At 44.7% G+C, this 24720-nt stretch overlaps 1 protein-coding gene across 2 annotated transcripts in view; it reads left to right on the forward strand.

Moving 5' to 3' along the window:
- The window catches only part of insc (INSC spindle orientation adaptor protein), a gene marked incomplete at its 3' end in the record, with an annotated part of 55007 nt that overhangs the window by 9063 nt on the left and 21224 nt on the right, over positions 1–24720 (forward strand). For both annotated transcript variants that reach the window (XM_079744054.1, XM_079744055.1), the window contains exon 2: positions 10850–10939. In XM_079744054.1, coding sequence (XP_079600180.1) covers positions 10878–10939 — 62 coding nt within the window. In that variant the 5' untranslated portion in view covers positions 10850–10877. The remainder of the gene's footprint in view (positions 1–10849; positions 10940–24720) is intronic.

Raw genomic sequence — 24720 nt, forward strand, 5'->3', positions numbered from 1 at the left:
AGTTCAAATTTCGTATTTCGTTTTTGAACACCAGGAGTCTAGAAATAGCACTAGCTAAAAGTCACACTGTGTTTATCCGTTTCTTTGACCTAGGATGATTTTGCCGCTCCCAACGTTTTTAAATCGTTACCCCTAGCAAGAAGACTCTACGATTCATTAATATCTGAGTCAGTAATGTGCTGGTGGAAACATAAGTTGTGATGTCACGAATGTATCCATACAGTCTTAGCACAATACGCTGTGAAGTGAATCTCAATCACAACATTTGTTTTTCGAAGCAGTGAAACGAGATAGAAAGGTGTTGCTAGCAAAGGCATTGAAAATCAGCTTGGCATTAAATATAAAAAATTAGAAAATGAAAACCATATGGAATATGAAATACACTGTGAAAGATATATAATTAAGGGTTTATGAGATACACTTTGCAGACATATGATCACATGGTGACGACAACCAGCCTAGTGGGGGTGAAGTTGAAGGTTGATTATAGAGAGGCAGCCTCTCTTACCTGGCAACACTAAGCCTGTCTTCAATTATGATGGGACTCCATTACAACTCCCTACTTACCGTGTGTGTTATGTGTGTCTGTGCGCGTGTGTTGTGTCTGTGTATGTAAGGGTATGTGGGGGTGTTAAGGTGTGCGTTTTCGACTGTGTGTGTGTGCTTGTGTGTGTGTGTGTGTGTGTGTGTGTGTGTGTGCGTTAGTGCGAGTGGGTCTGAGTTTCTTTAAATGTGTGTATTAGTGTGTTGTGTGTTTAAGCCTGTGTATTAGACTATTTTTGTTTGTGTGTGTGTATGTGTGTGCGTGTGTGTGTGTGTGTGTGTTTGTTCATTTCAGAGTGCCTAAACTCTTGCATTATTAAGTTGTTCTTGATATTTTCTCCTGCAGCGGTGTCAGGTAAACATAATAATCCTCTCCGAGGACCAGAGGGCTGCTGTCCCCGGATCCAGTGTCAGTCTCCTGCTAGCGGAGGCTCCAGATGCTGCGTAGCTCCACCAGAGCTAGCGTTGTGTTAACAGGATCCAGCTCCGTCTCAGCTCTTAGCTCCTTGCTGTTAGCCTCAGCGCTCTGGTCTTCATTAACCATGTCAGCCGCCGGCGTCCAGGGATTCCGGGGATGTGTCGGAGTGTCTTACCCATTGTGACCTTTCAGTGTCTTTTTACCGCTTTACGAGGTACGTTTCCCACCGCTTGTCTCTTGAAAAGGTACATCTGAGTGTGTTTGGCTTTGTCAAGCATGTTTAGCTTGTTTCCTGATATTATAAAGCGTGTTTTGTTCCTATAAAGGCCATAAAGAAATGGCCGGGGCATGTTTTCATGGTGGATAAAGAAGAGAGAAAATGGCAAATTCTCTTTTAAAAAGGAAACAAAAAAACAAATAGAATATTATGAAGTGGATGAAGTTACCTCGTATTTGTCTCCACCTCTACGTAGCTCTCCTCTCGCTCCCTGTCTGTTACTCCCCCTCTGACCCTCTTATGGGGAGTGGGTGGGGGGTGTGTGGGAATCCGCTGTTTTAGTGGGAACAAGGTTCAGAATTTTAAAGCGTTGCTTTTACCTTGAGGGGCAGCAGTCTTGTATTGAGGTTATCTAGCCCGGTGCTTCTGACAGGGAGTCTGCCCCGAGAGGTCACAAGTCAATGTGCAGGAGACAGTTCAGGATAAGTGTTTAGATTGGAGACGTAGATATGAAGTGTATAATGTGTACTCTGTATTGTGTTTGTGCATACGTGTACGTGTGTCTGTGTGTGTGTGTGTGTGTGTGTGTGTGTGTGTGTGTGTGTCAATGTGCGTGTAAAACCACCTCTTTTGTTACACACAGGTCAGGAGTGAGAGTGAGTGACAGGTTGCTTGGAAACCAAGAGGGGGTTCTAGTTTTTTTTTTGTTATCATATCACAGCTAAGAGGTATTGTTGGCCATGAACGTAATATAAAGCCCCCATAATAAATAATAACATTCATAATAAAACATAGTGCCAGATACACCCTAGCAGCTAGCACATTTTCTTTTTCACCACAGACTGATGTATATTGATTTATTGATTTCGTTATTTAGTGACTGTGCACCCACTGAAAAATGGGGGCTCAGTAGGATGACTTTGATATGGCTTGAACTAGGCCGGCGTCTTTTGTTCGTTGGAGGTGTAGTTTGGCTTGGCGGGATGTTGCCACACTTCCTCCGGTCCCTGAGCTCTGGTTGCAAATCGCTCTGAAAGAGGTTTGCCACTTATGGTGACTTTTGGTTCGTTTGGACAGTTCCCCAACGGTGTCAAGACAATGTTTCTCTGAGATGCAGAGTGATAGGGAATTATGGAAAGGAATAAGACGTCATTGTCTTTTTATAAAGTTTGTATATATTCTAGATTCCAAAGTTCAATATATATATATATACGTATATATATATATATATATATACACATATTTATTACTGTCATATTATACAACTGAACTTTGGGAATCCACAATTGATTGAATGGACTGTTTTGGGCAATACAAGGACGTTTTCTGATTAGGTAAACAATGTCTGAAGTTATCAATAGTCATTTAGGAACTACAGAATGTTGCAGACAAAAAGATTTTGCTTCATTAGGGATCCCTTTTACAGTTGGAATCTCTTTGTGTTTCTTTGTCTGCGTGTGCGTCGGTGTGTGTGTGCCTGTGTGGTTGTGGGTGCCCGAAGCATGTCAGTGTGTGTGTGTTTGTATGTATGTGTGTTTGTCTACCTTCTGTCTGTTGTAACTAAGTATGCCCATTTTTGGTATGTGCATAAACACACACACACACACACACACACACACACACACACACACACACACACACACACACAGAAAGACAGACAGAATGTCAGACACACAGACACTCACTCACTCACACACACACACACACACACACACACACACACACACACACACACACACACACACAAAAGATTGAAAAATTGACTAGGAAGACATAATGATTATGTTTATATTCGGTGTCAACAGCTTCAGGACCGTTGCCTATGTTTTTATGTGTCAAATATATAAATACATATGCATTGTATACCTTATAATTTCTATTTGTGTGTATGGTATGTGCCAATTATTTGCGGGTGTGTCATGTGAGGTTTTGTCAACATGTAGAATCTGACTGTCACTGTGGCCTAGTGTTTGTTTGTATGTGTGTGTTTGCATGCATGTGTGCGTGTGTGTGTGCATGTGTGTGTGTATATGTATGTTTGTTTGTGTGTGTGTTTAAGTGTATGTGTGTGTGTGTGTGTGTGTGTGTGAGTGTGTGTGTGTGTGTATCTCTGCATCGTTACTTCAGCTTTCACCGAAGAGATTAATAACGCTCCCATTTCACCACGGAGAGTGAATCCGTGACAAACAGAAAGCAGAAGCCTCCTACACGCGATGCATCCATTTTACACGTATCTAATCCTTTAGTCACTGGAGCAAGCGCTTCCTCTCAGCTAACTAAACTCCTTAAAAAAATACACAATCTGAGCTTTTCTGAACAAGACGTTCCTGCATCGGTGCTTTACAAACCCACGTTGACACGCGGCTGAAACCCCAAGAAACAATGGAACAGAGGAATGAAATGGGGGGTTTGTGTGTGTGAGCGAGAGAGACGGAAGAGAGCAATAGACGGAGAGAGAGAGGGTGAGAGAGAGAGAGAGATGGGGAGGAATAGTGCAGAAGTACAAGGGCTGTAGCTGACAGGTAGCCAGCGGTCGACAGGATTACTTTACATCTGACTCCTTCCATCCTACGCACAATGTTGACAACCCCCCCCTCCCCGTCTGTCTGTCTGTCTGTCTGCCTGTCTGTCTGCGGGTGCTACTGTATCAACCACAGGGAGCACCTGGTCTCTCATCTCCTCTCTCTGTTCCTACGTTTCCTGCTCCTCTGAGCTCGTCTCCCGAGCCAACTTTGCTTTTCTTGTCAAGTCTTTGGCTCTGCTGGTAACTTCTTCACAAACTTAGAACCAGAAGAAACCTTATAAACCAATGCACGTTCCCACAATGCCTACGCAAGAGAGTGTATGTGTAGGGACACACATGTGTGTGTGTGTGTGTGTGTGTGTGTGTGTGTGTGTGTGTGTGTGTGTGTGTGTGTGTGTGTGTGTGTAGGGATGGATACACGTGTTTGTGTGTGTGTGTGTGTGTGTGTGTGTGTGTGTGTGTGTGTGTGTGTGTGTGTAGGGATGGACAAGTGTGTGTCTGTCTGTGTCATAGTTAAGCTTCTCAGGGCTCCTCCTCCTCTCTTCACTTCATTAGCCACTGATCAATGTGCAAAGGAAGGAGCAGACTCAGGCTTCAAGCAGGCGGTGAAGCTGTGCAGGAGGGAAGCCACCGTTTATTGGGGCACAAAGACAAATGAATGAATCAGAACACAAAAGGTCCATCGTCAAAACTCCATTCCAACTTCAGTCCTTGCTGGCAGCTGCTGCCATGCTGAGAACCAAGAGGGTGGCACTAACTCACCTGTCTTGTTATCGACCTACAGACAAGCCCGCTCCCATCTGTCCCTAACCAGGAGTTGATCCTTAGATGCTTTGACTAGTGAGCGATGCTGAGGAGATCAGTTCTCTACGAGATGCGGGGGTGGGCAGGGAGGTAGACTCCGTGGGCTGAGAACACACACATGCCCCCCCGAGGAGCATGTGTGTGTTGAACCACAGATACAACATGAGAGCACAGTGTGGAATCGCTCCTGGGTTTATTCATTCAGAGACACACAAAAGGGTTTGTTGTTCTTTACATCCAAAGTCCATGGCGATTTGTAGAAGGAAACTTTAGAAGCTGTGAACCCAAGGGGTTCATGGAATAAACAGAAACACACGTGTACACACACACACACACACACACACACACACACACACACACACACACACACACACACATACACACTCACAGTGAAGTGATGACGGCACACACCACAACCCACAGTAAATGTCCACATCATGGCTGCATACCCAACAATGTTATTTTAGCCTTTTACAGTCAGCAAGGCAAGGCTAAAATAAGCCCTGCAGGGCCACTGTTATTTAAGGAACTCTAAGAGTCCCGAGATAAGGACCGCTCAGCCTCCTCATGGAACAACACTTACCCAACCATAGACTACACTACACTAGTTCTATTATTTTTGCTGCATTTTTCTTTTGGCAAATTGAGCTAATTTTAGCAGTTTGTTTGCTTTATTTGCTGATTAATTATATGTGAAACACTATCCTCCTGGTATTTCTGCTAACAACTAGTGTAAAGCAGACTGTAATCATAGTTAGCATATTTGTCCGGGCTTCGGCCAAAGCCTTCTTTAACATCAAGCCTCTTCTCTCTGTGACACACAGCGGCCCTCTTGTCCCTTCTTGCGCCACATTTTGTGTGTGTGGAGCAAGAATGCTTAGGGCCCACTCTAGCCCACTGGGAGGGCCCAAAGGTTCAACCATAGAGAATACCCAGCATGCCTTGCATGCATCGCTGCTCTGCGGTACCGATTGTGGTTCCGTCTGCTCCCTCCATCAGTCCCTCCCTCCGTCTGTGGGTCTGGATATTGAGCTCAATGAGAGGACAAGGGGACCAGCGGCACCATCTAGTCTCAGATACAAAGGCAGCTCTATTTATAGGGGTCAGCAAGGCCTCAGGACGCACAGCAGATACACTCCAGAGATCTGTCGCCAACTCCAGAAACGTGGTGAACTTTAGCTTAGTTTAGCGTGAGCAGTGCCATCCATTCAGATGAATTGTGCTCTTCTGATTGCATCCACAAAGAGTTCTGATGATCTTCTGGCCCTTGGATCCCAGATGGTAGCCAGTCCTCCACCCACCTCGAACCCCACCCCCCAGTCCTCTCTCCCCAGTTCCTCCAAATGGTGTTTTTCTTATATATACTTTTCGGATTTCTTTCTTCATTGCTTTTGGCAAAACAGCGAAACCAAACCATCTTGTGGTCTTTTGTTTTCTCCTCTCCATTGGATGTGTTATCCTCAGGACTGGCAACTTGCTTTCTACCACAAAAAACAAGAAGTCAAGTTTGACTTTATGTTCCTAAAATTATAAAGACCGGACAAATGGTTCAGCAGGAGTGACTGGACAATATCTCGGTCAGTGAACATTTTTAGAGAATTACATACGATGAAAGCTGAGATTGCGTGACTGTGCTTATCCAAGTCAAGCTGACACTTGAATTATCTTCCACAGTGACAAATCAAAGAGCAAGCGCAGCTGTAGCTTAAAGCTGGCTGTCATTATGGAGTGTTTGAACTGCCCTCCCCCCTTCCCAAAGCACTTGATGAAGTCACCTTTATGTTGTAGCCTGCTAAAAACGTGACGAAAATAATATTGTGGATTTAAAAAATCTCACATACACACAATCAAACAAACAACAGGAGAAAAAAAACAATGAGGAGAAGTTCTTTAAAAATAAGAAATCCCAGAGACACATTTGAGAGGCAGAATTGGCACAATGTGTTGCTTCCAGGAATGATCAAAAATAAAAGCGGATTTAATTGAAAAAGGTTGCGAGGTTGTTATGCCTGGTGTTCCTATGGCAGCGTGCTCCAGAGGAACAGATACATGAGGGTCCCTTGCTTGGTTAGGCCTGTGGTTGTGTTTGGTACAGCGAGCGGGCTGGGCCAAATGTCAAAACAAATGGTACTGACGAACCTGAGGGAAACGCCAGTGACCTACTCATGTAGTCCAGCGTGCGCTTTCTCTCCAAGCCCAGATCCCTGTTGAGCACCCTCCTCGCACACATACACACAAAGAGACTCACAAAGAGCTGCCATGTAAATGGGACAGGGAATCTGGAGCCATCGCCTGAGTAGTTCCCACTGTGTGTGTGAGCAAATGCACACGCACACACATACACACAAACACACACACTCAAAAACACACACAAGTGCAAACGCTTATAATATGCTTACATACATGCTTAAATACAAACATACAGACACAGAAACATGCTCTTACACACACACACACACACGTACAAACAAATACTCACCCATGTAAAAACATACAAACACATACCCATATGATCTATCTCACACACACTTCCACATGCGCCCGCAGGGACAGATGCACAAACAGAAAGACCAAAACACACATGCACCAGCCGGTTGTAATAGGACCAGTCATGTGATCGGCCTAATAAGACAGAGGGGGTCTTTGTCTGACTCACCCTGAAGCACAGCACTCTGCAGAAAACCCTCAGGTTACACTGAGGACATGAAACGCCCAGGCCAGCAGAGACGGCCCTATGGAGGTCTGCTTAGCCAGCCCGTATGTCTGGACATGTTGGGATGGAGGCTGTCTGGACAATCTCATAGTGGTTCAGGCATTTAACTCTCACAGTGGCATTTAACTCTCACAGTGGTATTTACCTCTCATAGTGGTATTTACCTCTCATAGTGGTATTTAACTCTCATAGTGGTATTTTACTCTCCTAGTGGTATTTACCTCTCATAGTGGTATTTAACTCTCACAGTGGTATTTAACTCTCATAGTGGTATTTACCTCTCATAGTGGTATTTAACTCTCATAGTGGTATTTAACTCTCATAGTGGTATTTACCTCTCATAGTGGTATTTACCTCTCATAGTGGTATTTAACTCTCATAGTGGTATTTAACTCTCATAGTGGTATTTAACTCTCTTAGTGGTATTTAACTCTCATAGTGGTATTTAACTCTCACAGTGGTATTTAACTCTCATAGTTGTATTTAACTCTCAAAGTGGTATTTACCTCTCATAGTGGTATTTAACTCTCATAGTGGTATTTAACTCTCACAGTGGTATTTAACTCTCATAGTGGTATTTACCTCTCATAGTGGTATTTAACTCTCATAGTGGTATTTAACTCTCATAGTGGTATTTAACTCTCACAGTGGTATTTAACTCTCATAGTGGTATTTAACTCTCATAGTGGTATTTTACTCTCATAGTGGTATTTAACTCTCATAGTGGTATTTAACTCTCACAGTGGTATTTAACTCTCATAGTGGTATTCAACTCTCATAGTGGTATTTAACTCTCATAGTGGTTTAGGCATTTAAATCTCACAGTGGTATTTAACTCTCATAGTGGTATTTAACTCTCATAGTGGTATTTAACTCTCACAGTGGTATTTAACTCTCATAGTGGTATTTAACTCTCATAGTGGTTTAGGCATTTAACTCTCACAGTGGTATTTAACTCTCATAGTGGTATGTAACTCTCATAGTGGTATTTAACTCTCACAGTGGTATTTAACTCTTATAGTGGTTTAGGCATTTAACTCTCATAGTGGTATTTAACTCTCACAGTGGTATTTAACTCTTATAGTGGTTTAGGCATTTAACTCTCATAGTGGTATTTAACTCTCACAGTGGTATTTAACTCTCAAATTGTTTTGGGGATTTACCTCTCATAGTGGTATTTAACTCTCATAGTGGTTTGTGTATTTAACTCTCACAGTGGCATTTAACTCTCATAGTGTTTTGGGTATTTAACTCTCATAGTGGTATTTAACTCTTATAGGGGTCTGGGTATTTAGCTCTTATAGTGGTTTGTGTATTTAACTCTCATAGTGGTCTGGGTATTTAACTCTCATAGTGGTGATGGTATTCAACTTTCATTGAGGTTTGGGTATTTAAGTCTCATAGTGGTTTGGGTATTTAACTCTCATAGTGGTGATGGTATTCAACTCTCATTGAGGTTTGGGTATTTAAGTCTCATAGTGGTTTGGGTATTTAACTCTCATACTGGGTTTTATCTCTCAGCCATAACATTGTAATCCTTTTTTCTGCTCAGGAAGTGCCTTCCGGTCACTCCGGGAACGTGGGAACATGGGGGTTACAATAAATAATGAATACAGTTGTCTGCGTTATTCTCTTCTTTAATTTCAAACAACATGGCAACACAGTACCTCATGTGCTGAGTGAATCTCTCCAATTGCTCACCCCACTCAACTGTCCCCCCAAAACAAAAGAAGGGCCGGAACCAATATCCGCTCATCGCAACACCCTCCATTCCAATGCTTTCCGAAAACATATGTACCAAACAATAAAAGAATAAATACCAACAGCACAATGCAAATGAAAATGAAAACAATGCAAATGATGCGAACTACAAGGTGACAACACCAACCTCCCTGTAGGGATATTTGAGCAGGACTCTTGATGAAGAGCCTGCCCCTTAATGAACAGCGCGTATCTTAAGGAATCTGCAGTGTGTCCCTTTGGACAAAGAGTCTTCAAGGATGCAACAGTGATGACTTCCTGGTAGCGGCGTAGGCATGTGTTGTCGTTGAGCGTGTGCCGTCGCCCGCCGTCACTTGGGGCCCCGGAAGTGGATAAGTGCCGTCGGTGGTCAAGTACTGCCTGACTCTCAGACGGCCCCATGGCGGAGAGATCTATTTCCAACAGGCCCTTGACATGCCTCTCCAGCTCCAACACCACCACCACCGTCAGCCCCCCACCCCTCTAACGAGGCCTGCTGATTGGACGCAGCTTCAACTCCATTATTATGCTAATCGGTGGGAGAGCGAGAGGGTTGTCCAACAGCTTTATAGCACAGATAAAAATTTAAGCACTTATGGGATACTTGATTATAAGCCTAATAGGACGTTTAATAGTTATTTTGAAGGACTTATAATTAGTGGGATCTATCAAAGATTGTTTGGCGAAATACTCATTCCATTCTATCCTCCTCGTAGCTCCTCCTCCTCTCCTCCTAGCTCCCCTCTTATTGTCCCCTCCTCTCTTCTCTCTTCTCCTGCACTCTACTTTTCTCTTTCATCCCCCCTTTCCTTTACTATCCCCTACTCAGCTCCTCTTCCTCAACCTCCTCCTCGGCCTCCTCTTCCTCCTCCTCCTCTTGTTCCTCCTTCTCTTCCTCCTTCTCATCCTCCTCCTCTTCCTCCTCCTCTTCCTCTCTAAATCTTACGGATAGTGCACGGCGGCCAGGGTCACGGAACAGAGGTGCAGTTGGTTTTCTTCATCTTCCTAAATGGAAATGTATCAGTCGAGCGTTTAAAGGATGACCCCCATCTCATCCATCACAAAATATATAGCATCAGTATGTTATACAAAGAGACATATTGATTACAAAAATTCAAACTTGTTACTCTCTGGTGTGTTACTCTCTAGCCTTGTCTTTATTGTGTTTATATGTTTTAATGTGTGTTTGTGTGTGTGTGTGTATGTGTGTGTGTGTGTGTGTGTGTGTGTGTGTGTGTGTGTGTGTGTGTGTGTGTGTGTGTGTCTCTGTAACTACCTGCTCAGTCTACTCCCTAGCAGACGTGAGCTTTGTGCGTTTAGCGCTGCACCATTACCTAAGAGGATTAGGACGGCCAGGCAGCGAGCGGTCTGCCTGAACAGAGGCTCATCTAAAGGGGACACATCAATAAAACAGCAGATAAAGCTGCAGGCACTTAGAGCGTCAGCTGGACTGATCGGGGGGGTGGAGGTCTGGCAGCCAGCCAGGGAATTACAAGATAGGAAATATTATTCCACTGGCACAGGGGGGTACAGCTATTTAAAACAGAGAGCTTTATTGATAATTGAATTACTTGGAGGGGAAAAGGCAGGACAAGAACTGTGGCTTGGAGGTGGATCAATAGATATTGGATAGTAGTGCCTGCTATGAGGGGAGGTACACTGGTATCTCTGTGTCCTGTGTTTATGCTTCATGCAGAGTGGATGCAGATATTTCAAGTTATTTTTCAGTTTTTCCCATATTTTTAACAGTGGTCCATCTTTTTTGACGTTAAACATTGTATCCTTGTTTTAAGACCAAATGAAATGTAGGGGCATCTTGCTCAAAGATGACCAACACAATGCTAACATTGTGTTGGTGTTTGTGCGTTGTGTGTTTGTTTCTCTGCAAAGGTGCTGAGGTGTGTTTGGTGAAGAAGACATGGCGGCCTCTCTGAACGACTCCATACAAAGCCCCTCCATCTCCTCCTGTTCTCCCATGAGGTGAGCAGTAAAGACCACTCAAAACTCACTCAGAATAACAACTATTGTACATTAAGTGTCTTGCTTTTGTGCTCAGGCAGCTTTGAAAGGGATATTATAAGATATGAGACACTTTTTAGCAGACCCAAAACAATGTGCATCTTTCATGCCGTTAATGAGCAGGAGGCGGTTGGGGTTGAACCCAGAGCCTTCTGAGTGCCTTAACGTCCTGATGCAGTGACCAGGATCACCATAGTGAGCCGATGGCCTCAAGGTGTTTGTGGTGGCTCTCCTCTACAAGTGTTCTGGCTGGAGGGCAGTTAACAATGTCCCCTCCAGCCTCCGGTCCCCCCTACCTCCAAACACACATTAGGAAGACCTACGTATTATCAATACATACAGCATGACCTACGTGTTGCCGCATACATACACGGTGCGCTATTGTACATCAGTAGAGAAGATGGATAGATGGTTTACAGTGAGTGCACTGAAACATCACCAGCATAGCTCTCATTCATACACACACCCACCCACCTGCAGATCCCAAGGAAACACAACCGATATGGCAACCACCAAAGCACTTCTGTCAGACACGCACCAAAAGCCAGGAACATAAACCGACTCTGATCACTGCAGACACACCGACATCTTTAGGAGATTCATAGGATCATTTTTTCAGGGGCTAGAACGTTTGACCCCAGTCTAGGGTTAAATGAACCCCAATGTCTGCAGCCGACCTGTAGGCATCATGGATCAAGCTGGTTAATCAATAGCTGCAGTTTAAGGACACTAAATACCCCCCCCCCCCCCCCCACATACGGGCGAGCAGACCTTAAGGAAGGCCGAGTTCCATGTGTTCAAGGGTTGAGCAGCCAGATATAACAACCTAGTACATTGCAACTAGAAACGCTTTGGCAAAACATTTGGCTGAACATTTTTTTGTCAGTCTTTGATCGTGCTTCAAAGTTGCCTGATGATAAATCTGGAGATCAGATGGTGCCCTGAGCGCAGGGCTCCACTTGACATCTGAGTGAGCTCAGTGTTTGATCCTCTTAGCGAACACAACCAGCAGGCCAGAGTGCCTGTCTGAGGGGACCCCACCTGACCAATAACATCAGTGGTGACTGTTAGACTTGTAGTCAAGACCGCCTAAACCGAGACCAAGACACTACCAAGACCAGAGGGTATCAAGACCGAGACCAAGACGAGACCAAGGCCAAGACAGACTGAGTCAAGACCAAGACAAAGTCGAGACGAGACCGAGACGAGACCAAGACCGAGACCAAAAAAACCAACAAAAAAAAGAGCTAGTGAGCTAGTGTTACACCATAACTTGCATCAATTGAATAAGAGCAGCATACTGGGGTAAGAGGTTCAGTCCACGTTTAAATTCAATTTAAGAAGGTATTATTTCAACTACAGACAGAACAATGCAGAGACAGAGCTTGTCATGAATGTGTGTGACTGTGAGCTCACTCACTGTAAATGTTTTCGTAGACTGGGTGAGATAAACTAGGTATAGCAATTGCATGACAGCTGTTACTGCACTATTAGAGGATTGAGACTCCTTTGTCTGCTGTTGAGGACTGATATTACTGACTGACTGGTACTTCCTGGTCCAAAAGTCATCTGATAAAACAGCTAACACCTCCAACAGCTATGGGAAATATGTAACTAATTACAATTATACTTAATTTGTAGATGAAATTGAAGATACACAATTATAACCTTGCCAGAAATTGATTAAGCCTGTGAAGTCAAAATAATGTGATATGCAGATGTTATTTAAATGTCAATGGTCACATTTATTTAGTTAAACAACTCCATTTTAAATAAAATACAGTAAACAACAATGACATGCGCACATGTCACATGAATCAAATGCAAACTACAAATTCTACATACCAATACAAACTGCACATCAAATGGTGCATTAACAAGAATAGAGACAACATCAAGATGTCTGCTATTGCAGACATCTTGATGTCTGCAATAGCATGTGATTACAACACACTGCCAATAATATAAAGCCTGTTCTTCAGTACGGCAAGAACAACAGCTCACTGACACGGTTTTGATGTACAGTATTTCTACTCAATGAATTCGCCAAAATATCTAACGTTGGTGAAAACTGTTAATGTTTAAGTAGCCGAGAGACACTGATAAGTTAACTACCTATACTTAGCATGTAGTTACACTCTCAGCCAAAAATGTTTCAGTAAGTCTGCAAAGAACTGAAGCTTGCAAAAAAATATCCGTCCCCTAAATAATTTATACCGCTAGCTTACCTCTCCGGGTGACTCCTCTCCAGGTGTCTGGTGAACGTTGATGTCGTCCCGGCTGTTTCGGTTAGAGAGACTTTGCAAAACTTGCATTTTGCAGAATGCTTCTTTGTTGCCCCTGGACTGCAAATTTCTTTGTGTTCGGTGAATGCAAATTTAATGATGGCAGAATTCGCTGACATTATTATTACTACTGTAGGTCTGACTGAGACTGACAGCTACGACCGTTCGCGCTGGCTACACTTGCGTCTTTTGAATGGATGAGCGCCAGTTTCTTAATCACAACAAAAATACATGTATGTCATTGATTGGTTGCATTTGAAAGGTTGCATTTGAAGCGAAATAATTTAATGTTGCATTATCGAATATTGTGTTTTTTATCATGGACATTATTTGTTGCAAATCTCCCGACCACTATGTCGACCTGAGACCGCAAGACCAAGACAATGAGACCAAGACAAGCCCCAGGGATCCGAGACCAAGACAAGACCAAGACCAAAGACGGTCGAGACTGTGACAAGACCGAGACCACGTAAAAGTGGTCTCGAGACCGGTCTCGAGACCAAGACCGGTCTCGAGACATCCAACTCTAGTGACTGTCACTCTCACCAATGACCTGCTGGTGACTCAACACATGAATGCATTTTAGCAGCTTTTGTGTATTTAAAAAAGTTCCAATTGGAGGACAAAGCGGCCTATGGCTTTAAGGTTCAGGAGTAGACATTCCATGGTTGCTTTGCAACACTAAAAAGGTGCAGACTTTGCTTGTGGCTTAGATTAAAAGGCAGTGAAGTTACAGCGTGCAAAGGTTTTTGGTTTGATCGACACCCAAGCTGGTGTTTCACACACTATTCTACTCGATGATGGAGCAGAATGACCAAATACAGCCCAGCGGGTTTGGCCTCTTAGGAATGCTAGGGCGGCAGACTCCTTTTCATGCAGGCCAATTCTTGTTCATGAGTCAAGAGGAACAAGAGTATTTTTGTTGTGTTCTCCTTCAGCTGATGGACACAATGGCCGGTTGAGAAGAGAGCACATGGGTTCAGATTGGCCACATGACCACACCGTCTTCATCCGCGTCCATTGATCGTTGTGATGACAGGAAAATGAATACTTATATTATTTCCAATCTGTGCTCAATGACTTTCTTTGGCTTTTCTGAATGCCATTCAATCCAAACTCTCTCTCTCTCACGCTGTCGCTCTAGCTCTCCTTATTTGTATCCCGTTTAATGTAAAAATCCCACACTGGTCTAGCCATCTCTGCTAACCTTATTGAAAGCATACACAGTAGAAAGATGCTAGCAGAGAGAATACAACGATAGGGGCCATGTCTGTAAATCAAACAGCCTGGTTGAAGTGTCCTGAAGCAAGAACATGGCTGACCCACCATTTGACCTCTGCATGGAGTGGTTGGGGAGTATTTCTCCCCCAAGGGGAATGAAGAAACAAACACAAAGAGACCTTTGACAAGGCTATCCACAGCACGTTCTCTAACCTAAACGAAAGAATATGTCATTTATCAATCCAGCTCAAAACAACACACTGGTCCAGTATGGTCGAAGAAACAAGCAAGATGTCATGCATGTCAACCTTCTGGCTGCAAAACAATATGAATGACTTGAAGTGAAAAATGCAATTTTTCAAGATATTTTTAAAAATTTTGAAAACATTTTCTAAGGATAAGGGTGCTTTATATTTTTCAAATTGTTTAGTTTGTAATTTAATTCAAAGTTCTATATTGTTTGCCACAGTAGTTGCTATGAAACCACGGAGGCTGCATGTTGTTTGAATCATTGTCTTGATGTGGTTTAGTTATCTGAGCTGCTGTGTTATTTAATGTAACCTATCAATGATTATTCAATGAAAATGGAGACATAAAAAAACCATGTGCTCCCGATGGTGCATACCTAACACTGAAGAAACACCAAGAAATCACCGGACAGGTACAGTGCCCCTAATGGTAACACAATACAAATAAAAAAATAGCCCCAACAGTGATATTCATTTGTAGTAATTTGAGTATCTTGTGAAACAATATGTTTACTTAAAATTGACTTTTGGAAGGGTCTTTGGCAGAGCAATGGTGAACATAAACTTCTGGGAAGCCCAACAAAAACACAATGAATGTAATGTGCCTGGCAGAAACATAGAACTTATTTCAGTAACATTGATAAAATGGCATATAAACATGTTTGAAATAAAAAAATATGTTTTTGGGTTCACTGGCTCTTTAAATAATGAACTTCACATCATATACATTCACTGACCATCTATCTGTCACTGACATATCAATGAAAATATGTTTTTTTATTAACATTTTTTAATGACAGTACAACATATAGCATCCATCGTGTTTACACAGACAGAAACTTGACATACTTGACATATTGCTGTTTTTCTGAGCAATTGATGGAGGATATATATGTGACTTACATATGGGACCTTGTCTGTCATTTGGAGCTTTCAGTATGAGTGCGTAGAAGCTGATCGCCTGATTCCTTGGGCCTTGTGTACAGTGATAGCCATTTCATTGCCCATACGTAAAATCGATTCCTGCTGATAAGTCCCATCTCCAGACTTGAGTGGTACCAGGGGGGACCGTTTCAGATGGGCATCTGAAGGGCCAGCCATGATGGCACTTTGAATTCCAGTTTTTTTTATCATAAAACAAAGAAGGTATATATATATATACTTTTTTTTTTTTATCTAAGGAAATGGAGTTAATGTTAAGTAAGCCAGGTATTCATAAATACGTTATAACGGTTAGGGTATTTAATATTGTATAAATAAATACCTTAGTTAAGATGAACGCCATTAGTAAATAATTACTAGACCGTAAATTAACTGATAATAAACGGTTTGGTAATTTATAGTTCATGCTTTTTACTGAATTAACTAATGTGAATTAATGGTATATTATTTAGCCTTCGCCCTTGTAAAGTGCTCCCACCATGGGATCTCCTATGGGCTATCAATTAGCCTAAAGGAGTAGTTTTGGTTTTAGCTTTGGCTTTGGCTTTGTAGGGTAGCAGCACTTGAGCACAAGGATTTTGAACTTACATTTGTCCTAGTTGGCTCTCAATCCATACTCCTCCAGTCAGGCCAGAACTCTCTGTAGGTTTGTCAAGTGTGTCTCATCATCAACTCCGGTGACGATGATGTCTTCCAGATAGCATTGGGTTCCCGATATCCCTTGGAGTACTTGGTCCATGGCGCGTTGCCATATCACTGGGGCACTAGATATACCAAAGACCAATCTGTTGTATTGGTAAAGGCCTTTTGTGGTATTTATCGTCAGATACTTCCGTGAAGACTCCTCCATTTCCATCTGTGAGTATGCCTGAGCAAGGTCTATTAAATTTACATTTAGGGCATGTAGCAGACGCTTTTATCCAAAGCGACTTACAATAAGTACATTTGTCATAACAAGTGATACAATATATCGCTGTCGGTACAGTAAAGATGTTCATAGAACCAAGTGCAAGTACTAACAATCGCTAACCCATTCCCTGTGCACAGCAGTGATAGCAGCTACTGCAGATGCTATACAATTAAGTACTATGAATAAGTGCAATTTAGATTAAGTGCGTACATTAAGTGCCAGGACGTACAACATACAATGGTGGCCGGAAGGGGCTGGGTAGCTATGCAGAGTCGAGGTGAACTCTAAACAGGTGAGGTTTGAGTCTTTTGCGGAAGCTGGGGAGCGACTCTGCGACCCTGACATCGGCAGGGAGCTCGTTCCACCACTGAGGTCCCAAAACAGAGAAAAGTTGTGACTTTGATGATCGACCTTTGCTTGCTCTTAGCGATGGCGGTACCAGATGTCCATGGGAGAACTTAGGTAGGTTGAACACGAGGCGCGCTGCCACATTCTGGATGCGCTGCAAAGGTTTATTCACAGAGGCAGGGAGTCCAGCCAGGAGCGAGTTGCAGTAGTCGAGGCGGGAGATGACCAGTGATTGGACTAGAAGCTGAGCTGCTTCCCTTGTGAGGAAGGGCCGGATCCTGCGGATGTTGTAAAGTGCAAATCTGCAGGATCCACCGCTGTGATGTTTGCGGTGCAGCATAACTGATCTCAACAGTGACCAGCAAGTCCATGTGTGGGCAATCTTTCCCTGGCATTAGGAGGTGCTCAGTCTTGTTGAGGTTAAGCCTCAGGTGATGGGCAGTTGTCCAAGTACTGAAGTCTGCCAGACATTCAGAAAGGCCCTTGCATTTACAGTATCCTGCAAGGTAAGAACTGGGTGTCAGTGGTGACTTCCCGCCATGCTTTCAGATTCCAAGCGATGTAGATGGAGTCTGCATCGCTCAATCCCCAAGCGGTGGTGCTTCACTAGAGAGGGTATGGAGTTATCACAACAGATTCGTTCTTCAACTCAACTCTTAAACTCCTGTGTGTGTAGATGCAGACAAAGAGATCAAAGCATCGATGTTTGAGAGCCTTTGAGTCCTGTAGGTCCGCTGAGGTACGCTAGAATAAGATCACCAACATATGGTTCCAAGAGACCAAATGGGTCAGTGTAGGATTTTTAAGAAGCATAGATCTGCTTGAGGACTTCAAGGGCTAAAGGATTTGAAGGATCGAGACCACTTCAATTACATCCATTTCATCAGGAATAAATAAAAATATCTTGTTTAAAAGTAGCAAAATGTAAGAATTCATATTTTGGAGATTCTGCAAATTCACTTTTTCACAACTATCTTCAAACTGTCCAGGACAGATATACATGCGCATATGTTTTCAAGCTGAAGAAGCTCTCTTTCTTTTTGCTCTCTTCACCTTTGCCATCATTTCTGGACTAGAGGTGTAAGAAATACCATACAACTCGAATCAAATATACAGTCTAAATATCAACAAATTCACATTTACATCTGTGGGGCGGTGGAATAAGTCTTCCTCGCGCTGCTTCTAATGTTGAATTATCAGTGTTAGTATCAGCGTCCTTTGATAAACATCTGTTAAATCAACCGACGAGTCCTGACAGCTGCGTAAGGGCTCCTCTGTGTCCGGCGTTATGAAGCGTAGCCCCAAAGCTTACGTGGCCCTCCCACCACATGTACAGAAACACACTGATGCTTTGCTAGAACAGGCACGGTGATGGGTTTTATATGGTGTACGCCAGCTCAGGACAGTTCAAATGTTTCGAGTGTGGAGATGTGGGACATAAACGCTTTGCGTGTCCGCATAGACAGCAGGGGGCAGCTCACTCCGCTGATGCAGCGGGCGGCTCCGGTGTGTCCGTGGCTGGCGGGTCCGGTGCTGGGTCCGCGGCTGGGTCTGCGGCTGGAGAGTCCGGTGCTGGGTCCGCGGTTGCCGGGTCCGATGCTGGGCCCGTGGCTGGCGGGTCCGGTGCTGAGTCCGCGGCCGGGTCTACGGCTGGCGGGTCCGGTGCTGGGTCCGCGGCCGGGTCCGCGGATGGTGAGTCCGGTGCGGGGTCCGCGGCTGGCGAGTCCGGTGCTAGCGCAGCGGGTGCGGATGCGTATCCCGGCGCTGAGGACGTGGCAGCCGGTCTCACTGGTTCACATTCTGAGGATGATGACTTAGATAGGGAGGAACAGAGCCAGCCTGAGATGCAGCAGGCTCCTGTGGCTGCAGAGAACCTGAGCAGTTCTCAGTCTGCAGGCACTGAAGCAGCTTCCACAAGTTTTGCAGGCAGAGATCCCACTGTGATCACCAATGAAGAACAGGGTATGTTAAATAGTCAGGCATCCTGTGAAGGAGAAGACATGGATGATGAGTCTGAAACTTCTATCAGGAACACAGATCTCTATTCTTTAGAGGAAATAAATCAATTTCTGGATGTGACATTTAAAAAGTCTGTTAGACTAAATGATTATTTCAGTGACACTGACAAGTTCATCAGATCTGTTGGTGTACTGAAAAGATTGGTCGGTTTTGACCTCTTGGACGAAAAGAAACGCTTTCGCCTTAAAAGGCATATTACAATTCTGAGAAAAGCAAAAAAAGGTAAAACTGCTAAAAAGACTAAACAGTAACGTGATCATGTACCACACGGTGTTTTTCCTCTTTTTATTGTTCCTTGCTCTGTTCATCTTATCTGTTTCTTCTTCTCTGACCTCTATGTGGAGCCTCAAAATAGGGTCTTTGAACATTAATGGTGGGAGAGACAGACACAAAAGGGCATTAATCTCTGAAGTCGCTACTCAAAAAAGGGTTGATGTGCTGTTTTTGCAAGAGACACATACTAATCCAGCAGATGAGATAGATTGGGGTTTATGGTGGGAGGGTTTGTGTACCCTTAGTCATGGCACCAACCTTAGTGCAGGGGTAGCTGTTCTGTTTAGGAAAAATGCGAATGTAAAGGTATTATCTTCTACTGAAGTGGAGAAGAGCAGGCTGTTGATTGTCAGGGCAGAAATAGAGGGCTCTGTGTTCTGGTTTGTTAACATATATGCCCCAAATCGAGGCACAGAAAGAGTGGGCTTTTTCACCCTGCTAAAAAATGAGGTAAGGAATTACCATCATGATCAATTCATCATTGGTGGGGATTTCAACTGCACTCTAGATTTTACTGTAGACAGGACAAGTGAAGAACCCCACCCACAGTCATCGCAGAGCCTTAACAGTATCATCACACACCTGGATCTGTTAGACACATGTAGGGTCAAATATCCGCAATCCAGACAATACACATGGGTGAGGGTCAGCAATAACAGGGTGAGTGCAGCTAGACTGGATAGGATTTACATTTCCTAAAGTCTCAGCTCCAGATTAGTCCACAGTTACATCAGTCCAGTTGGCTTTACTGACCACCACTATGTCAGCATAGACTTGATCATTTCGCCAGGTGAAAGGGTTAAGTCCTACTGGTTGTTTAACAATAGACTCCTGCAGGACCGTTCTTTCTGCCAAAGCTTTGAGCGTTTTTGGCAGCAGTGGAAAACTAGGAAAGCGGATTTTGTTTCTTTGAAGCTGTGGTGGGATGTTGGTAAGGCCCAAATTCGTGTCTTTTGCCAGCAGTATACCTCCCATTCGACTGCTAAGATAAAGGCAGCAGTTCAGGAGCTTGAAGCTAATATTTGCAACATTGAAGAGGGGTAACATAGGGATTTGGATCCCACCACGGGTCATCTGCTGCAGCAGAAGAGATTGGAGTTGAGCTCCCTCCTGCAAGAGAGAGTGAAGGGAGCTCTTGTCAGGTCTCGCTTCCTCCAGCTAAAGGACATGGATGCCCCAAGCTCTTTCTTTTTTAATCTGGAGAGATCGGTGGCACAGAGGAAGCAGATGACCTGCCTTAAGCTTCCTGGAGGCAGAGTGACCACCAGTCAAGGTGAGATGAGGACCCATGCAATGGACTTCTACGCTGACCTCTTTGGGGCAGAACAGTGCAGCATGGCGTGCCGCGAGGAGCTCCTGGAGGGGCTTCCTCAGCTCATCCCGGGAGAGAAAGCTGCTCTGGACTCTGAGCTGACTCTGGAGGAGTTGACAGTCGCTGTCAATCAGATGGCATCAGGACGGGCACCAGGGATTGATGGTCTCTCCTCTGACTTCTACAAGCGGTTCTGGAATACCCTTGGACCTGATTTACATGTTGTTTTAATGGAGTGTTTCAGAACAGGATCACTTCCTGTCTCCTGTCAGCGAGCTGTGCTTTCCCTGCTTCCCAAGAAAGGAGACCTGGCCTTACTTAAGAACTGGAGGCCGGTTGCTCTCCTCTTTACAGACTATAAGGTGCTTTACAGAGCCTTATCAAACAGACTTAAGGACATCCTGGGAATACTTGTACATACAGACCAAAGCTACTGTGTACCTGACAGGAAAATAATGGACAACGTTTTCCTTATTCGAGATGTTATTGATGTGTGTAAATCCCATAATGTCGATTTTGGTATTGTTTCTCTGGACCAGGAGAAGGCTATTGATAGGGTGGATCACTCTTATCTGTTTTCTGCACTTAGGGCTTTTGGTATTGGCGATGGTTTTCCGGCCTGGATTGGTTTATTGTATAATGGTGCTCAATGTATGGTGAGGATGGGGGCAGGGCTGAGTCGGCCAATCCCTGCACAGCGAGGGATAAGACAGAGTTGTCCTCTCTCCGGTCAACTATATAGCTTAGCTATTGAGCCCTTGCTGTGCATGTTGAGAGGTCGGCTCAGTGGTCTCTCACTGCCTGGGTCCTATAATATTGATCGTCCACCTACTGTTTCTGCTTATGCAGATGATGTTAGTATTTTTGTCTCCAGCCAGGGGCATGTTCAAAGTTTGCAGGATACCCTGTCCCTGTACGAAAAGGCTTCATCTGCTCGGTTGAACTGGGCAAAGAGTGAAGCTTTGTTGGTGGGACAGTGGAGGGATCTGGCAGTGCCCAGTCTGCCTGGAGGTCTTGAGTGGGGGAAGGAGGGCCTGAAAGTGTTGGGAGTATTTTTGGGCACTGAGGGCTTTCAAAACAAGAACTGGGAGGGAGTTAAGGAGAAAGTGTGCGCTCGGTTGTCTAAATGGAAATGGTTGCTACCCCAGTTGTCGTATAGGGGAAGAGTTCTGGTTGCCAATAACCTGGTCGCTTCGACTCTTTGGCATAGACTTTTTGCTCTGACGCCACCGAGAGGCCTGATGGAAGACGTTCAGCGAGTCATCCTGGACTTTTTCTGAGCTTTTCTCAGCTTGAGGATGTGGATCTAACTGGACTGACACCTTTTTACAGCTCGGTATTGCAGGCATGGCAGATATTTAAGGTTGCACGTGCCACAAATGAGACTCCGGGCATGTGGTTGTTTGAGAAGCCTTTGTTTAATAATAACCTCATAAAGACTCAAACACTGCAGTCTGCCAGCCTGCAAGCCTACCTTAGAGAGGCTGGCTGCACCAAACTGGGCCATCTGAGGAAGATGACGGCAACATCTGTGGACACCTTGAGAGAGAGAAGCAACATCACCTCCATCAGGTTGATCAACAGAGTGGTGGAGGAAGTCTGTGCTGCCCTGCAACAACCTCTGAGAGAGTTTGTACAAAACCGCACTCTGTGTGACCAGTGGAGCGAAGAGGGAGAGTACAGTTTCCCCGCTCTGTCTATCACCCCAGTTGTGGGGGAGTGGCAGGAGGGAGGAGGTCAGCTGCTGTCTCTCACAACCCCACACCTGGAGATTTTTCAGGCTGCAGGGAAGAAGGATTTGTACCAAATCTGCTCTAAGGTTCTGAACCTGCGCTCTTTGACAGGCATGAAGGAGTCAAGGTGGTCTGAGTTTTTTGGTCCAGACGTTTCCCCGAAAGGCAGCTGGCGGTCTCTGTACAAGCTGCCCGTTGAAGAGCGGACAGCAGACCTCCAGTGGAGAATTGTACATGGAGCAATAGCTACAAACAGATACAGAGCGCACCTGGGTCCAGAGCAGGAGGAGTGTATTTTCTGCTCTCAGATTGAGACCCTTGTGCATTTATTTGTTCACTGTCCTCGGCTGACAGTACTGTTTGAGCTTTTAAAAAGGTGGTTTCAGGGTCTAGGGGGGAATTTTTCTTTTGGTTTGTTTATTTTTGGCCCAAAATACTGTGCTCAGAACAAGAGTGTACACACACTGGTGAACTTTTTATCTGGTTCTGCCAAGTTGGCCATCTGGGTAACACGCAGGAACCGGACTCAGAGTGTCGGTAGTGTGGAGCCGGTGCTGGTTCTGAAGGGACTGCTGAAGGCCTGACTGAGGGTGGAACATGCTTATCATCAGATGATGGACAATATGCAGGGCTTCAGTCACATATGGGCTGTTGGAGGGGTTTTATGTTCTGTGGGGGGGACATAGAGCTGAATGTAAGCTTCTGACTAGAGCAACACGTTTTCTGGTTGACAGGTTTGTTGTACTTTAGGGATGTTTTTGTTTTTGTTTGTTTTTTGCTCTTAAGTGATGATGCGATAGTGATCTGTTTTCTCTTTGCAATGGTGCAATAAAGGTTTTTTGAAAACCAAACCTCTCTGCTCCTCTCCTCTCCTCTCCTCTCCTCTCTGCTCCTCTCCTCTCTGCTCCTCTCTGCTCCTCTCCTCTCCTCTCTGCTCCTCTCCTCTCTGCTCCTCCTCTCCTCTCTGCTCCTCTCCTCTCCTCTCCTCTCCTCTCTGCTCCTCTCCTCCCCTCTCTGCTCCTCTCCTCTCTGCTCCTCCTCTCCTCTCCTCTCCTCTCTGACCCTCTCTGCTCCTCCTCTCCTCTCTGACCCTCTCTGCTCCTGGATGTTCCCATTGCACATCTTTTCTTGTATTTCTTCTTGTATTGCCATTTGTAAAAGGGGGCCAGATGGCGATGTTGAAGAACGTAGCTGCATGTGTGAAAGGTGAAAACCACCTGCACTACCTGAAAGGTTATCCCAGCGGGAAAATTGTGTAAAAGAGGCTTGTGAGTGCAGCGCTCCCAACATGGCTGCTCTTCCGAATACACAATCATGGATACACAAGATGCAACGACACAAGAGGATTCCACATGTTGTTTTGTTGCACAACACTTCTCAAAAGAGAATTATGACCGCAGGCTCCCTGTGGTCCACTTGACCTAGCGAACTACATTCAACCGGCCTGCCACATTAGAGAGTAGTTAGAGAGAGCAACGTAGTTTGTTCCCCAGTGACCGCAACGCCGTCATGTGACTCCATAGAGCGGCGTGGGTTGCTATGTTCCTGCAGTGAGCAGAGGCCCATATGGGGCTTAATCCATGCTAGGCCAGATTAGAGCGTCAAACTGTTTTTTGTTCACTTACACTTCAATGAGAAACATCCTATATCATCATTCAGTTGAAAGGGGAACTACTGTTCATGTGGATGAGTGTCTATCAACCTCTTCCTGGGAGTTGTGTTGGAGTTATAGAAACACAGACATTCCTCCTCTTCATGGTGTCGCTGACGCCGTCCTCTTCATCTTCCATTGGTTGCTTTCTACTTTCACCACCTCTCGTTGGGATTCAACTCCACTCACTATCAGCTTCAATCAGTTATTTATTTGAATCACCCTGAAATAAACTCAATTCCCTCTGGAGGAAAAACAGCATGGAGCCATAATGGCAGTGCTTCCATCCAAACAACATCACTTAAACATTGATTGCAGTATTGAGCAATCATTTCAAAACCAAGTAAACAGCAAAGGCGCTGGTTTTATTGTTTTTTAAAGAATTCAATAGAGACTCCAAATGTTGTTAATCCAATGAGATCTGACCTCCGGGAAATCAGATTAATCTGGTTTCTAACTGAGGCTGTCAATGTCTCGCCCCGGCTGCTAAACCCCCTCTCTTCTCCACCCTCAATGCTATCTCCTCCTCCAGGAGTTGGAGGAGGAGGGGCAGATGGTCGAGGAAGGCCTGCTCGTGACTGCCCCCGCCCCCTCCTTCCTGTAATCCAGCCAATCAGGAGGTGGAGGAGGTTGTGCAGTAGAAGGAGGTGTTGGGGAGAGGAAGGCCCTCTTGGATTCCTCCCTGCTCCCCAGCCCCCCTGGAGGAATGGAGGAGGGTGGTCCTCTTCGTCCCCCCTCTGTGTCATGGCCACTGGTGTAATGTGAGTGAGCGCTGGCCACACAGATATGAATCATCCACA

Source organism: Pollachius pollachius (genome assembly GCF_949987615.1).
Source record: "Pollachius pollachius genome assembly, chromosome: 9".
NCBI lineage: Eukaryota > Metazoa > Chordata > Actinopteri > Gadiformes > Gadidae > Pollachius > Pollachius pollachius.